This window comes from Astatotilapia calliptera, chromosome 3 (assembly GCF_964374335.1).
Source record: "Astatotilapia calliptera chromosome 3, fAstCal68.1, whole genome shotgun sequence".
Lineage (NCBI taxonomy): Eukaryota > Metazoa > Chordata > Actinopteri > Cichliformes > Cichlidae > Astatotilapia > Astatotilapia calliptera.
Window position 1 is genome coordinate 47,707,958 of NC_137424.1, and position 13,585 is coordinate 47,721,542.

At 38.3% G+C, this 13,585-nt stretch overlaps 2 protein-coding genes across 2 annotated transcripts; both read left to right on the forward strand.

Moving 5' to 3' along the window:
• Positions 1-1,378: 1,378 nt before the first annotated feature.
• Positions 1,379-2,718, forward strand: LOC145423257 (GTPase IMAP family member 7-like; the record flags this gene model as incomplete). Its single annotated transcript, XM_080295534.1, has 1 exon — positions 1,379-2,718. A coding segment is annotated over one exon (1,104 nt), but the record flags the coding sequence as incomplete, so codon positions are not given.
• Positions 2,719-3,195: 477 nt separating this feature from the next.
• Positions 3,196-12,577, forward strand: LOC113014118 (GTPase IMAP family member 7-like). Its single transcript, XM_080295543.1, has 2 exons — positions 3,196-3,308; positions 11,254-12,577. Exons 1-2 carry the CDS (start codon positions 3,196-3,198, stop codon positions 12,245-12,247), a joined length of 1,107 nt encoding a protein of 368 aa, XP_080151669.1. The 3' UTR covers positions 12,248-12,577.
• Positions 12,578-13,585: the final 1,008 nt, after the last annotated feature.

Genomic DNA, 13,585 nt, shown 5'->3' on the forward strand with positions numbered 1-13,585 from the left:
TTTGTCATTCAAAATCCTAAGCTGTGACCTGTTTTTTAAATCAGCTGAGTTCATTTCAAGAGCTATTTCCTTATAAAAAAAATCTTGGTTCTCTAAGCTTTAATAATCTCATAAAAGCAAGATTTTTGGTTATTTAGGGTTGTTTGGTGACACATGGCTTGCAAAGTAGTACTGCATTAAGGTAGTTCATGATTTTCTTTTAATATCTCAAACATGTTTTAAATTTGGTTGTGTCACAAGAAATCCTTCATGTGTAGCTGTGGTTGGCAGAAAAGAAGTGGACCCAAATGCACAACTCAAATACAAAACATAAACTTAAGGCGGCAGCTTTATTGCTGGGGAAAACTGTCCAAACATAAGCTAACAAAAAACAAAGTATAATGGAAACTAAAAACAAAAACACTGAAAAATGACAGCTCAAACACCAGGAAACAAGAAATGAGGAGCTAACGCTTGACCACTTTAACACAGACTCACACACAAGAGGAGGTACAACGCAAGAAAGGGCAATGGAAAACACAGGGTTTAAATATACAAGTCAGTAATGAGGAAATGGGAAACAGGAGCAAAACACAGCTGGGATTCATTAGACATAACGAGACAAGGGAAGGAAAACTAGACAGACTGACACAGGGCATGGGACTGTCAAAGTAAAACGAGAAATAACACGAACATCAAACCAGGTACACATGACATTATACAAGGAACACAAGGGAAGCATTCAGACAAAACCTAAAGGCTGGGAAATCACAGCGGTCCTAAAGAATAAGTAAGGAACATGAAAACATGACAAAAGGCAAAACTATGAAAGCCCCACAAAATCCCAGAACACTGAATAAACAAAACTTAAACACGGAGTCACCCGACTCCAGACCATGACAGAAATAAGTATTTTATTTAATAAAAGGAATCTAGAAACAATTAGGATTTACAATAAATCTATTTTGTAAAAACATACAAAATAGATTTATTGCATGACAATGTTCATGCAAAATTTTGCTGAGACAGGGCCATCCTTTATATATAATATGTCCACTATGTCCAAGACACACATTCAGAAGTTGCAGTAACATCAGAGGGAGCTTTTTTATTTCAAACCAAAATTTAAAAATGGGAAAATTGTGGGAAAGCATTAAAAAGAAATTATTCACATGTACATGTATATACATATTACCCACCCAGTTTAATAGTTTTTGATGATTAAGGACCGTTGAATGTGCTTAACATGCGTTTTGTTGACTACTGATTTCTTGTGTAAATTAGACACGGTGGTCTGACATGGGTTGATACATTTTTGATCTGAAATCTGATAATTGATCAGAGATGTCAGGAAGCAGATGAGGTAATGAGTTAATCTGATTTTTTCATCTATTCATTTTTTCTTCCAGTGACAAAGACAAGGAGAATTGTCCTGCTGGGAAAAACTGGAACTGGGAAAAGCAGTCTGGCTAATACCATATTTGGCGAGACTAGATTGAAGATTAATCATTTTAATGACTCAAACGCATGTTTGTCTCAGAGCGAGACCAAGACTGTTGATGGAAGAAGCCTAACTTTAATCGACACTCCTGGTTTCTTTGACCCAAGCAGGTCTGAGAAGTTGGAGCATGAGATGTTGAGCTGTATTACAGAGTGTGCTCCGGGTCCTCATGCTTTTCTCATTGTGCTTAAAGCAGAGAAATTCACAGAGCACGAAAAGGCTGTCATCGCACAATTATGTGAGCATTTCTCTGAAGATGTTCTTAAATATGCTGCAGTGGTTTTTACTCATGGTGACCAGCTCCCTGAAGGAATGAAGATCAAGGATTTTGTTAATGAAAGTGAAGCTCTGAGTGATCTGGTGACGAAATGTGGGAGTCGGTGCCACGTCATTGACAATAAATACTGGAAGAACAACCAGGAAGATGAATATAGAAGCAACAAGTTCCAGGTGGCAGAGCTGCTCAATAGCATAGAAGATATAGTGACAGAAAACAATGGAGGATACTACACTAATGAAAAGCTCCAAACACTGGAGACAGAAATACAAAAAGAGGAAAATCGGGTTAGAAAGTCAGCAGAAAATCTGTCACAGGAAGAGATTAGAAAGCAGGCTAAAGTTAACATCATTAAGAGACACGTGGAAAATGTACAAAAATCATGGCTTAAACCTTTTGTGGGTGCGGCAATCATCACAGGATTATTTGCAACTGTATCAGCTTTGTTGATCAAATCGAAGTTTGGTAAGGTATTAACAGAAGTGCCAGCTTATGTGGTAGAACAAATACCAGAGAAAACCCCAATTCCAGTTAATCCAGTCCCTGTCCCAGTTCCATCTGTTCCATCTATTCCCGTTCCGTCTCTTCCTGTGTCATCTGAATCATTCCCCATTCCAGTCCCAGTACCTTCTGAAGAGGACGTTGTGGGGGGTTTTGAGGCCATTTGGAATAGACTTCATGTTTTGTATGAGAGAATATTCAATCCCTGGAGTCCATTTGAATAAACACTGACGCACAGACAGATAATAAAACAGCTTAATCATCATATATTGTCCTTTAAATCTTACATAAAAATAGCATTAATCTGTGTGGCTAAACTATGAGATTAAAATACTTTTATTTTGGCCGATTTTGAATCTTCATGGAAAGTATAAATGTGTTTCTTTTTTTGTAATATCCTAAAAATGTTGAGTAAATAAAAGGTAGTGGTCCTATATTAAAACATGTATAGTAAAAAATAAATGGGAGCTCTCGTGTCGTCTGTGTTTACCTCCACAGTTACTTGATTATAATCTGAAATTGCTTGATCAGAAGTTCTTCTTAGCTTTGTGATGTCTTAACGCTTTTACATGCAGCAGTACCAGCACTATTTTACCTGTTAACAACAATCAACAACAATCTTTATTTATAGAGCACATTTAAAAGCCAACGGCATGCCAAAGTGCTTAACATAAAACAAATTAACACAAGTATAATCAGAGTCATAAAAATAAAAGTGTAGAATTATGTTCACAGGAAAAAGCCACCAATAGAAAAAATATAGCTATAGCACATAGCTATATATAAGACATACACAGCGCAAATAAAAAGCATGATAGTAAAATTAGTAGAATAAATCACTGCAGACAAGGCCAGCATTTAACCGGTAGAAAACGCAAGATTAAACAAATACGTTTTAAGCCGTGATTTAAAAGATTGAATAGAGTCAGACGCCCGAATGCCAATCGGAAGGTTGTTCCACAACTCTGGTGCGGCCAGGGCAAACGCTCGATCACCTCTAGACTTCAGCCGAGATCTAGGCCGCACCAACAGTAACTGTGAGGATGATCTGTATGATGTCTTCTGCAGCTCCAGAGGACCTTTACATAATCATATAAATGTACTGTACATCAATAAAACAGGTGTTTTTTTTATTATGTGACTCTCCTTGTGCTTCGTTATGGGTCCATGTGTATATTGTTTGATTCATTGATAACAATTCCAATCAAAAAACAATCGTCTGTGTATAAATGATGCACAGTTTTTCATGTGAGGTTTTCCCTCAATATGCCAAACAGCTCTATGTATTAAACTAAGTAATATGTTTGTCATGGGATCATTTCCTTATGACGGAGATTCCCAAAGTGTGGGGCCCGCCCCCTAGGGGGGGGGGGGGCGCAAAGCAATTGCAGGGGGGGGGGGCGCGGTGTGAAAAGGGGAAGAAAAAAAATGCTTGGACACTGCTAGCACGGGGCGCCCACACAAACGCAGTGCAGGAGATGAAGCATCGCTGAATATGAATGAATGTTTCCAAACCAACTTCATTCTAAGCCAAAGACTAGAAAATATGGTGAAGCATATCTTCCCTTTCCTATCTCCCCTGCAGAATTGCTTTTCCCTGCGTCGGGACCACATGCTGGGTTCTTCAAATCACGGACAAACAGTATCCCACATTCTTGATTTTTAGTTCACAAACACTTGTTGTAATGATGTAACTATTCCTGACATTTTGGAGATGTTAGCTCTGTATACAGTAAAGTTACAGTGGGATACAAATAATATCAGGCTGATCCTGCCACGATTTGTTCCACCGGTTCAAATCGTGGACAAACAGTATCCCACAGTTTTTTATGTTTTTGAACCCATTTTGCACAGAGAGGCATTTTTTGAAACATGTATTGATATCAATGTTGAATATTATTACACAGGAAAAAAAAACAACTACAGGTAAAATAATTACACCGTGATGACTGTGCCTTTCTAAATGGAGGGACATTTTTCTTGTCAAACAAAGGGGGGCCTAGCAAAAAAAGTTTGGGAACCACTGCCTTATGACAATGACAGCATTTTATTTCAATGTATCAGTTTGCTGCCTCACTTTCACTCACTAAAGCACAGCTGTTGTTGATTGGAGCATAAAAGTAATAAAACATAATTTTATGTAAACTTATTCACTTTCCATTCCATTTCCTTAGACACAGACAGACTTTGTCATTCAAGGTAACACGGTGTAGCGTACATAAGAATGAGACTTGTTCCATTGGCTCCAAGTGTGCAAAAGTATAAGCTGACTGTTAAAATCGCAAATGCTGTCAGGAGCCAATGCAGCCACAGCTGGAAAATCAAAGGAGCGTACTAGGCCAATAACAAGCTCCAAACAGTGAAGAGAAAAAATACAAAAAGAGTAAAAATCATTAAAAAGACATGAGAAAATCTGTCACGGGAAGAGATCAATCTTCAGATTATTGTCATTGACAATAAATACTGGAAGAATCCATTTAAATAAACAAAGATCCACAGCCAGATAATAAAACAGCTTAGTCATTATATATTGTCCTTTAAAGATAAAAAATACTGCCATTAATCTGTGTGAAATGACAGTGTAAACCCTCACATCATTATGCTGCCTATATGTATTCATCATATTTAAAACTTGTGAAGCCACCACTAACATCCTATTAGTGAGTTGCAAATACATTTCATAGTAGTAAATGGGTTGCTACACAAAACATTTCTTACACTCAGAACACTTTATACAGCTTTCCTCATTCCCAAGCACTTTCTCCCAATGCAAATGCGCTTCTCTATCAACTTGGGGTCAGCGTTGTGTCCTACAATACTTTAGCATGCAGACTACAGCAGCAAGGCATTGAAACACCATCTTTCAGATTAGTAGATGATTAGCAGATCTACCTGAGCTACAGCCACCAATAACTAACTTGTAACTATTGTTATTTGACCACACCTGAGACTCAGCGCTGTGGCTGTTTCATTTTGTATTTGTACAGTTGCCAAATAGTTTGACCTTACCCAGAAACAAGTTACTCCACCCGAAATGTGGTATTAACATTCAACTGTCACCTCCCCACTGTGGCCTAGAGTGTCTTTTTGACTGTGTTATGTTTCATTTGGATTGCCTGGGGATAGAAGCTCCTCTCTCAGTTCTTGCCCGGATGATGCAGAATCTGCCTGATTGCAGAACTTGGAACAGTTTGTTGCCAGGATGGGATGGGTCCTTCACCCACATAGCAAGCAGGTTTGGCCCGGATCTGGTGTCAAGCCGGCACTGCTGGCTGACTTCTGGCATGATAAGATGCATGTCATCCAGATATGAGCCAGGCCCGGCATAGATGGCACTGTGTATGTGATGGCATGCCACATCTTGCTTGATTGTGGTTTGGTTTATGTGGCCCAGCCCCATATAAAGCAGACCTGGCCGGGAGCCGTAATCAAGCTGGCACTTCTGACTGACTGGTGTCATGGCAGGGTGTATGTCAACCAGATGTGGGCCAGGTCTGGCAATGATGGCACTGTTTATGTTCCTATTTTCCTGGTTTAGTTAGAAGACCCAAATGCCATGTTGCAATACTATACTGCTATGGTAGCCAACGTTTCAAATGCAGGTTTGACAGGTTTGTGAGTTTACACTTTATCCAAACCCTAGTGAGAGTTTATTCATGGCCCCATGTGTGGGCCACCTTTGGCAAACCAGATCTGGGCCACCAAAGGGTCGTCATTCTTTACAGTATGTGGGCCATGTGTAAGCACATTGTGTGGGCCAGATCCGGACCATACCAATTTTGCTATGTGGGAAAGACCCATGCATCTCTGGGCATGCAGCCTCTCTTTCTCTCTTGATATCTTGATGGTAACACACATTATAACTGTATCTGTACTTCTGTGCTCAGGTGCTCTCCTCCTTTCTACACTTTTATTTTAAGTGTAATTACCTTCTTCATTAGGTAGAATTAATCTGCAAAATCAACCATTGGGTGTTTTAGAGTGGCCAGTCTGGCAAAGATGTGATAGAAAATTACCAAACCATCAAATTCAAGTCAGTTTAATCAACTCAGACATGAACTGGAACCTCTGGATCTTAAAGGACTCAAACAATAGCAGAGGCAACAAAACTTAGTGCATCTCTTTAATTTTTGGTGTTGGTGTCATTTCAACATAATGTGGCTTCTGTAGCAGCAATTTCACGTCCTGTGCAGTGAAGTTCAAAGCTAATATGTCTAAAGAACGGAGAAAATAGAGGGTGACTTTGACTTTGAAAGGCTCTCTTGTAGTGACCGTGGTTTTGAATATGAAAATGAATGTAACTACTGATCAAAGTCAGAAAAGGAAGCACTGAAAACAGGAACATGCTTTACATAACATAATGCAAAACAAGCTAAAAAAGAGAACGAGAGGGAAAAAAGAAAAGGATTCATTCATCCAGTTTCTTCCGCTTATACAAATCAGGGGTGAGGCTGGAGCCTATCCCAGCTGTCATAGGGCAACAGACTATGTGATCTGTAGTGAGCATAGGGAGCAGGTGAAAGGAAACCTATGTAATGGAGAGAAGAGATGTATATAGTAGAATCAAAAAATAGCTGTGTGAATGATAGGGAGACAGATATAATGGTAAAGTTTTCAAGGACTAACGCTGGTGATAGACTTAAAGATGATAAGATTTATATTAGCAGTGACCAAGATGGAGACATAGTTAGAGAGGCATGTGCAGAGGAAGGATCACATCATCACATACAAGGTCTTGAACAATAGGGCCCCATCTCATCTTAAAGACCACACAGTACTGTATTAGCAGTACCATTAGAGCACTTTGCTCTCACACTGCAGCCTTACTTGTTGTTCCTAGAGTATTTAAAAGTGAAATGGGAGGCAGAGCCTTTAGTTTTCAGGCCCCTCTTCTGTGGAACCAGCTTCCACTTTGGAATCAGGAGACAGGAACCCTCTCTACTTTTAAGACTAGGCTTAAAAATTTCCTTTTTGCTAAAGCATATAGTTAGAGCTGGATAATGTGAGCCTGAATCCTCCCTTAGTTATGCTTTAATAGGTCTAGGCTGCTGGGGGCTTCCCATAATGCACTGTTTCTTGTTCACTTACCCTTTTCACTCACTATGTGTTTATACAACTCTCTGCATTTAATCCTGAGTTAGTATTAATCTCTGTCTCTCTTCCACAATGTGTCCTTGTCCCATCTTCATTACCTCATCCTCCCCAACTGGAAGGACAAGTCACACCATAGTGATCAAACAACTTTAGGTCATGAAGCCGTCTTTTAAAATTGTAGCCTGAGGCCAGGATGAAAGCATGTCTCAGGATCAGTGGTTATCTTGGCTATTTGTTGCTTCACTTCTTCTTCAGCTTGTGCTTGTTATTGTTATGCATGAGACAGCATGACCGTCTCACTAATTTCCCTCAAATGTAGCTTCTAGTTCATATTTAGCCCGCAGATCGAGATTGATTGTGACACTTGGAGTGGGTGTAAAAATAAAGCTTAAATGTGTTTTGAGCCATGAAAATTTTATATTTTTTCAGAAAAAATTAATAGTGCTACATTTATTTTAAAAAAGCAGCTGATTTCAAAGACATTGGATTCCATGCACTGATTGATTGTTTAATCTGCAGTTATGCATTAATGAAGCATTACATGTGCATGTACCAGTAAACTGTCAAGAGGGAATAAATGCATCAGTTTCTCCCATTTTTCAAACTTAACTTAATTAAAAAATACCTTCCTTGTTTAAAACTTCTTTAACTAGGATGAGAAACAGAAACATTTTACCAGTCCCTTATTCAAACTCTGAATTGTCCTGTTTTTAAAGCACTGAGGGGATTTACTGAGCTGTTCAACACTATGTCAGAATCAGAATACTTTAATAATCCCTAAAGAAAGTATGTCTCAGTTCATTGTGCAGTCACAGTTATCAAAGTATCTGCTTCAAACAATTTTTTCATAAATATCTTTTATTTATAAATAGTTTTTATATTACATGTGGCTTTTGATTTTCAGCCCTGTTACTACTTATAAAATAAACAAAAAAAAATTGACACAGGTTAATGTGATGACCAGCTCTGATACATAAAATGTGAACAGTGCTGTGGGTTTGAATCGATTTGCAATCCCACAGCAAAAAAATATTCATGAGCATGAGGTGTTGCTCATTGTTTTGTGTAGTTAAGGTGTCAGTTAACAAGTCCAATTGGTGACAAATGAAAGCACAGCCAAAGTGCAGCAAGAGAGCAGGTGGAAAAACACGCAGCAAGGACATTGTGAGTTCCCGGTGACAAGTGTGATTTCTTTTTGAGAACATGGACGGTCAGTCAAGCTTACTTTATATCAAATACAATTAAAGGGTACAAATATGCATTTAAAGGAAATGTTTTATTAGCTTCTGATTAATTGAAAAACCTGAATGAATCAATTCATTGTTACAAAAATCCCTTGAGAGGGGCAGACTTGGTATTGGGGACACCTGGATGTTTTCAGTAGTCTGAGGGTCTTTTTGTCTGCTGTGAGCAGTCAGTGTGACGTGATGTAGAAACCACATATGTGTACTCTCGCTTTCTCTGTTGAATCTCCATGATGCACAAGAGTGCATGACAAAGACTCATGTAACTCAATGCATGCAGCCTCTCTCAACAATCTGGTGTTTTGGAATGGGCAGTCTGACAAAGATGTGATAAGAAATTACCAAAGCTTCAAATTCCATATCTTTAGTATTTTGTGTTGGGGTCTTTTCAGCATATTGTGGCTTCTGTAACAGCAATTTCAGTGCCTGTGCAGAGGAGTTCAAAGCTAATTTGTTCGAAAAACGAACAGAACAGAGGGTGATTTTGACTTTGGACATTGGAGTTGTGATCCTTCATGGTGATGAAGAAAAATACTGAGCTGGCATGTAAAAGGGCATTTATTCTTCCAGGACCTGAAACTGCGTAAAGCACCCCTCCGACAGCCAAACCCATCTGTTCTCTGATTGGATTGTTAAATTTGTGATTAACGTGACATTGACCAATCTGCTGAAAGGAAGAAAAATCGGATCAAAATTTGTATTTGTAAGTCCCATAGCCAGGGAAGCTGAGCGCAGAGTTTTACGCGTAGTTCTTTGCTTTGTATCTGTAAGCAGACCTTAACCAAAAAATTTGTAACTCCTGTAAATATTTTTACAAACACAAATCTCTTTTACACACACACAAATTCTCATCTGTAGATGCACAAACATAACATTTTTACATATTTTGGTTTACACGGTTACAAAACTCGGTTCACAAATAAGCATTTGATTTACAAATACAAAATATTTATGACCACAATTTGAGCCCATACTCATTACTGTTTTTACTGATGGACCTACACAAATTCAGCTGCATAAACTTTGACCATATGTGACACAGACACCCTGCATATCATCTGTTCACACCATCAGTCGCAAAGTACAAACGTAAAGTTTTTTCAATCAGGCAAATCCAGTTCAATTCATCCCTTGAACTGATTTAAGTGTTCTGTATACAAGAATGTTACTGGATGTGATTTCAAAATGTTGTCATACAGGTTACAGTCCCTCATCTGAGTCTCTCAGCTGCTGAAACCTGTTTCTACTACAACAATTCTGTTGAAAACAGTTTGTGCTACATTTAACATGCATGACCTATGTTCATTGTTTGTTTTTATTACAATTAAGAAACTGCACCTGTCCTATTAGTAAATTACCCACAGCTATATTATCTCTTATTATGAGACCTTGCTTTAACCTCCTAGGGCCTGGCATCGACATATGTGGACATCATATTTTGGGTTGTCTAGACCAAAATACAAAATTTTGCTCTACAAGGGCCTGATGTCCACTTACGAGGACATTATACTGGCAATGATCTATCAACATTTAAAACGAATGTCCTCATATGTGGATCTCAGTTTTCGCAGAAAAAAAAATCAGGTAAAAAAAATCTAGTAATTCTTTGTTTTTACATTCATCAGGTCCCAATCAGCCCAGATATCAAAGAGAAATTAAAAATGCATGCCATGAAGGAGTTTGGGTCTTAGGGGATTAAATTCTAAACAATAAAACTCTCCTAGTCACTTTAAAGTCACCCACAACCTTGTTCTGCATTACAAATCTCTGAACTTACAACTCTGAACTTCTGCATAACACACCCAATTGCACCCTCAGGCAGGAGCGTAATTTCCAGGGAGGTTAGGGGGGTTATGACCTCCCCCCCCCCCCCCCCCCCTCAATAATCAGACCCAACCAATAAAATTATGAATTATCTTGCATAAATAGGCTGTTGATGTTCTTTACTCATTTCTGTTATTACCCGCAAAATAGCTGCATGTTTAATCATCTGGGAATTTACCCAAATTTATTTAATCTGGGTAAAAAAATCCCCTAATGTTCAGCACAAAGTTACGCCGATGCCCTCAGATCTTCTTCTTCTGTCCACTTCACTACTCGTGCTTCAGTATGTTTTACAGTTGCAGTTGCCCCCACATCTGGAACTTTCTTCTAACAGTAATCTTCAATATTGATCTTGGTCTCTAACTTCAAATCCCATCTTCAAACACGTCTCTTTAAACTATCAACTCTCATTGATAATTTCAAAAAACGTTTCTTGTTTTGAAAGGTGCCTAAAATAAAATTTAGTATTTTTGGTATTGTTATTATTATTGTGGTAGTGGTACTAGTAGTCGTGTTAGTATTATTATTATTAGTAGTTTGATTAATGAACAAACACATACAAAATTAATAAATTTCCCATCATCATCTCATCACTTATTGTAGTTAACAATTTATGGCCAGTAGGTTGGGCATAAGTGGTGAATATCATGAACATACTTGCTCAAAATACCCATTTTAACTTTAGGACTGCAAATGTAATAGCAGGCAATTTCATAGAAAATTCATTTACTCCAGGAAACACATAAACAAAACCATAACCAGGTTATGGTTATTCAGCAGCAAACCAACAAGACATTTTGAAATTGACTTCTACATCTCTTCATTTACACAAGTGTTTCTTGTCTTCCAGCACTGACTTCAAAGAGGATTGTTCTACTCGGAAAAACTGGGGCTGGGAAAAGCAGCCTGGCCAACACCATACTGGGAGAGAATGTCTTCAACGTATGCCATTCACCCGTTTCTGAAATAAGTCTGCCCCGTTTAGTAATTAAGTCTGTAAATGGAAATAACATCAGTTTTATTGACACTCGTAGTATTTTTGACACAGGCATGTCTGAGCAATTACTCAGGGATGAGATAGTGAGGTGCATGACAGAGTGCGCTCCCGGACCTCATGCTTTTCTCATCGTCCTCAAAGTGGAGAAATTTACACAGCAGGAGCAAGATGTAATCAAAAAAATATGTCAAGATTTCTCTGAAGATGCTATGAAATACGCTGCCGTTGTCTTCACTCATGGCGACCAGCTCCCAGAGGGAATGAGAATCGAGGAATTCATCAGTCATAACAAAGAGCTCAGCAATCTGGTGGAGAAGTGTGGAGGCAGATGCCATGTTGTTGATAATAAATACTGGAAAAACAACAAAGAAGATGACTACAGGAGCAATCGGTTCCAAGTAGCAGAGATACTCAGGACAATAGACAAGATAAGTGAGGCAAACAATGGAAGCTGCTACACCAATAAGATGCTACAAAAGATAGAAAGTGAACTACAGAAAGAGGAAGAGCTCATTAGACAGTCATCAGCAAACATGTCGGTTGAACAGATTGCCACTGAAGCTAAAAAGGGTGTGATGAACAAGCTGCTGATTATATTTGCAGGTACAGCAACAGGCGTATTGGTTGGAGCCTTTCTTGGTGTGGCAAAGATGGTCACATCAGCTTTTTTGAATCTGCAGGAGCAGACAGATGCAACAGTATCACTGGCTGCTATACAGAAAGGGTTAGAGGGAGGTCGGTTAGGATATGCTGCAGCTGAACAATCAGAAAGTGCATCGGAAGCCTTTCAGAAAGCTGCTAAAGCTGTCCTGGAACACACTGTTAAATAATGGTTAGGATCATGACAACGACAGAGAGTGGACAGCAAAGAGAAAGCAGAGAAAGGAGTGTTGTTTTCTTATGACTTGTATGATTACTTTATAAGTAGAGATAGTAGAGGAACTATTGAGATATTTATTCAAGGAAAAATAGTGCTGACCAAACATAACTTTTCCTTGAATAAATGCTAAAAATGCTACTTTTACTTGCAACAAACTAAGTGTTTGTTACTTGTAGATTTTAGCAAGTAGGGGTGAATGCTTTGATTTAAACTTGATTATGTCACATTATAATTCAAAGAATCACGTACATATTATATGGAAATGTATATATCCTTCTTCCTTTTTTTTAGTAGTGCTTACAGAAATAAAAACTATTGATGAAACTTTGTAGTTTCTTACAGTGAACAACATTAATTCTACCTGGGTCTGATTATATTAGGGATTTGGTATATGATAATGTAAACCTGACAGGACCTGACAGGACCCGCTTGTTGTTTTGCTTTTTATTTTTATGTTTCACATACACACACACACTTGTGGCACTATCCAATGTTTGCTGCCCTGGCTCCGGTGCTCCTCCAGCAGCAGCTGTTTGTCTTCGTCCCCAGCCGCTACTGAAATAGGGACGGCATGATTAGAAGATGTTCAGAAGGGGAGGCCGTGCCATTTTAGAAAATATACAAAATGCTGAAATGTTTGATTTAAAACATAAAACAAAAACCTTGAAGATATTAAAGGTTGCCTGATGAAAACTTTGAATATCTAGATTCATTGCTATTTCCATCTGCGAGTCCACACTGCATATACTGAAGTTGGGTTTTAAAAATGCTCGATGGTGACATGAGAAATGTTAACGTTGGCAACACTAATGTCTAGTTTATGTAGTAAAGTAAATGCATCACAGAAGAAAGGAAGTGCTGCTTTCTACATTTGTTCAAATAAATTACAACTGATTTGCATAAGGTTGATGCATAATCCAAGAAAAAAGGTCCATGAGATGCTTCACATCGTCTAAGCAAGACTTGAACTTCAAATGTTAAAGTTTACTTCCTGTCTATGCCATAATTGTATTTTCATTACCTGAGCTAATTATGGATGTTGTAAAAGGACCCTGACTGAAAAAGAAGTACGTCTGGGTAAATTGTGCTGTAACTTCACATTTTGTGAAGTTTTATGTCTTTTCTTTGAGAAAAGAAAAACAGAGAAGTCATAAACTCCTTGATATGTTGATATTATGTAAATAAATCCAAAATGTTAACTGAGTCATCTGATTTATTCTGATTTATTCTAAACTGGAAAATTCTTTTCTGTCCACCATTTTTGTGATTAACAGTCTCACTTCCAAGT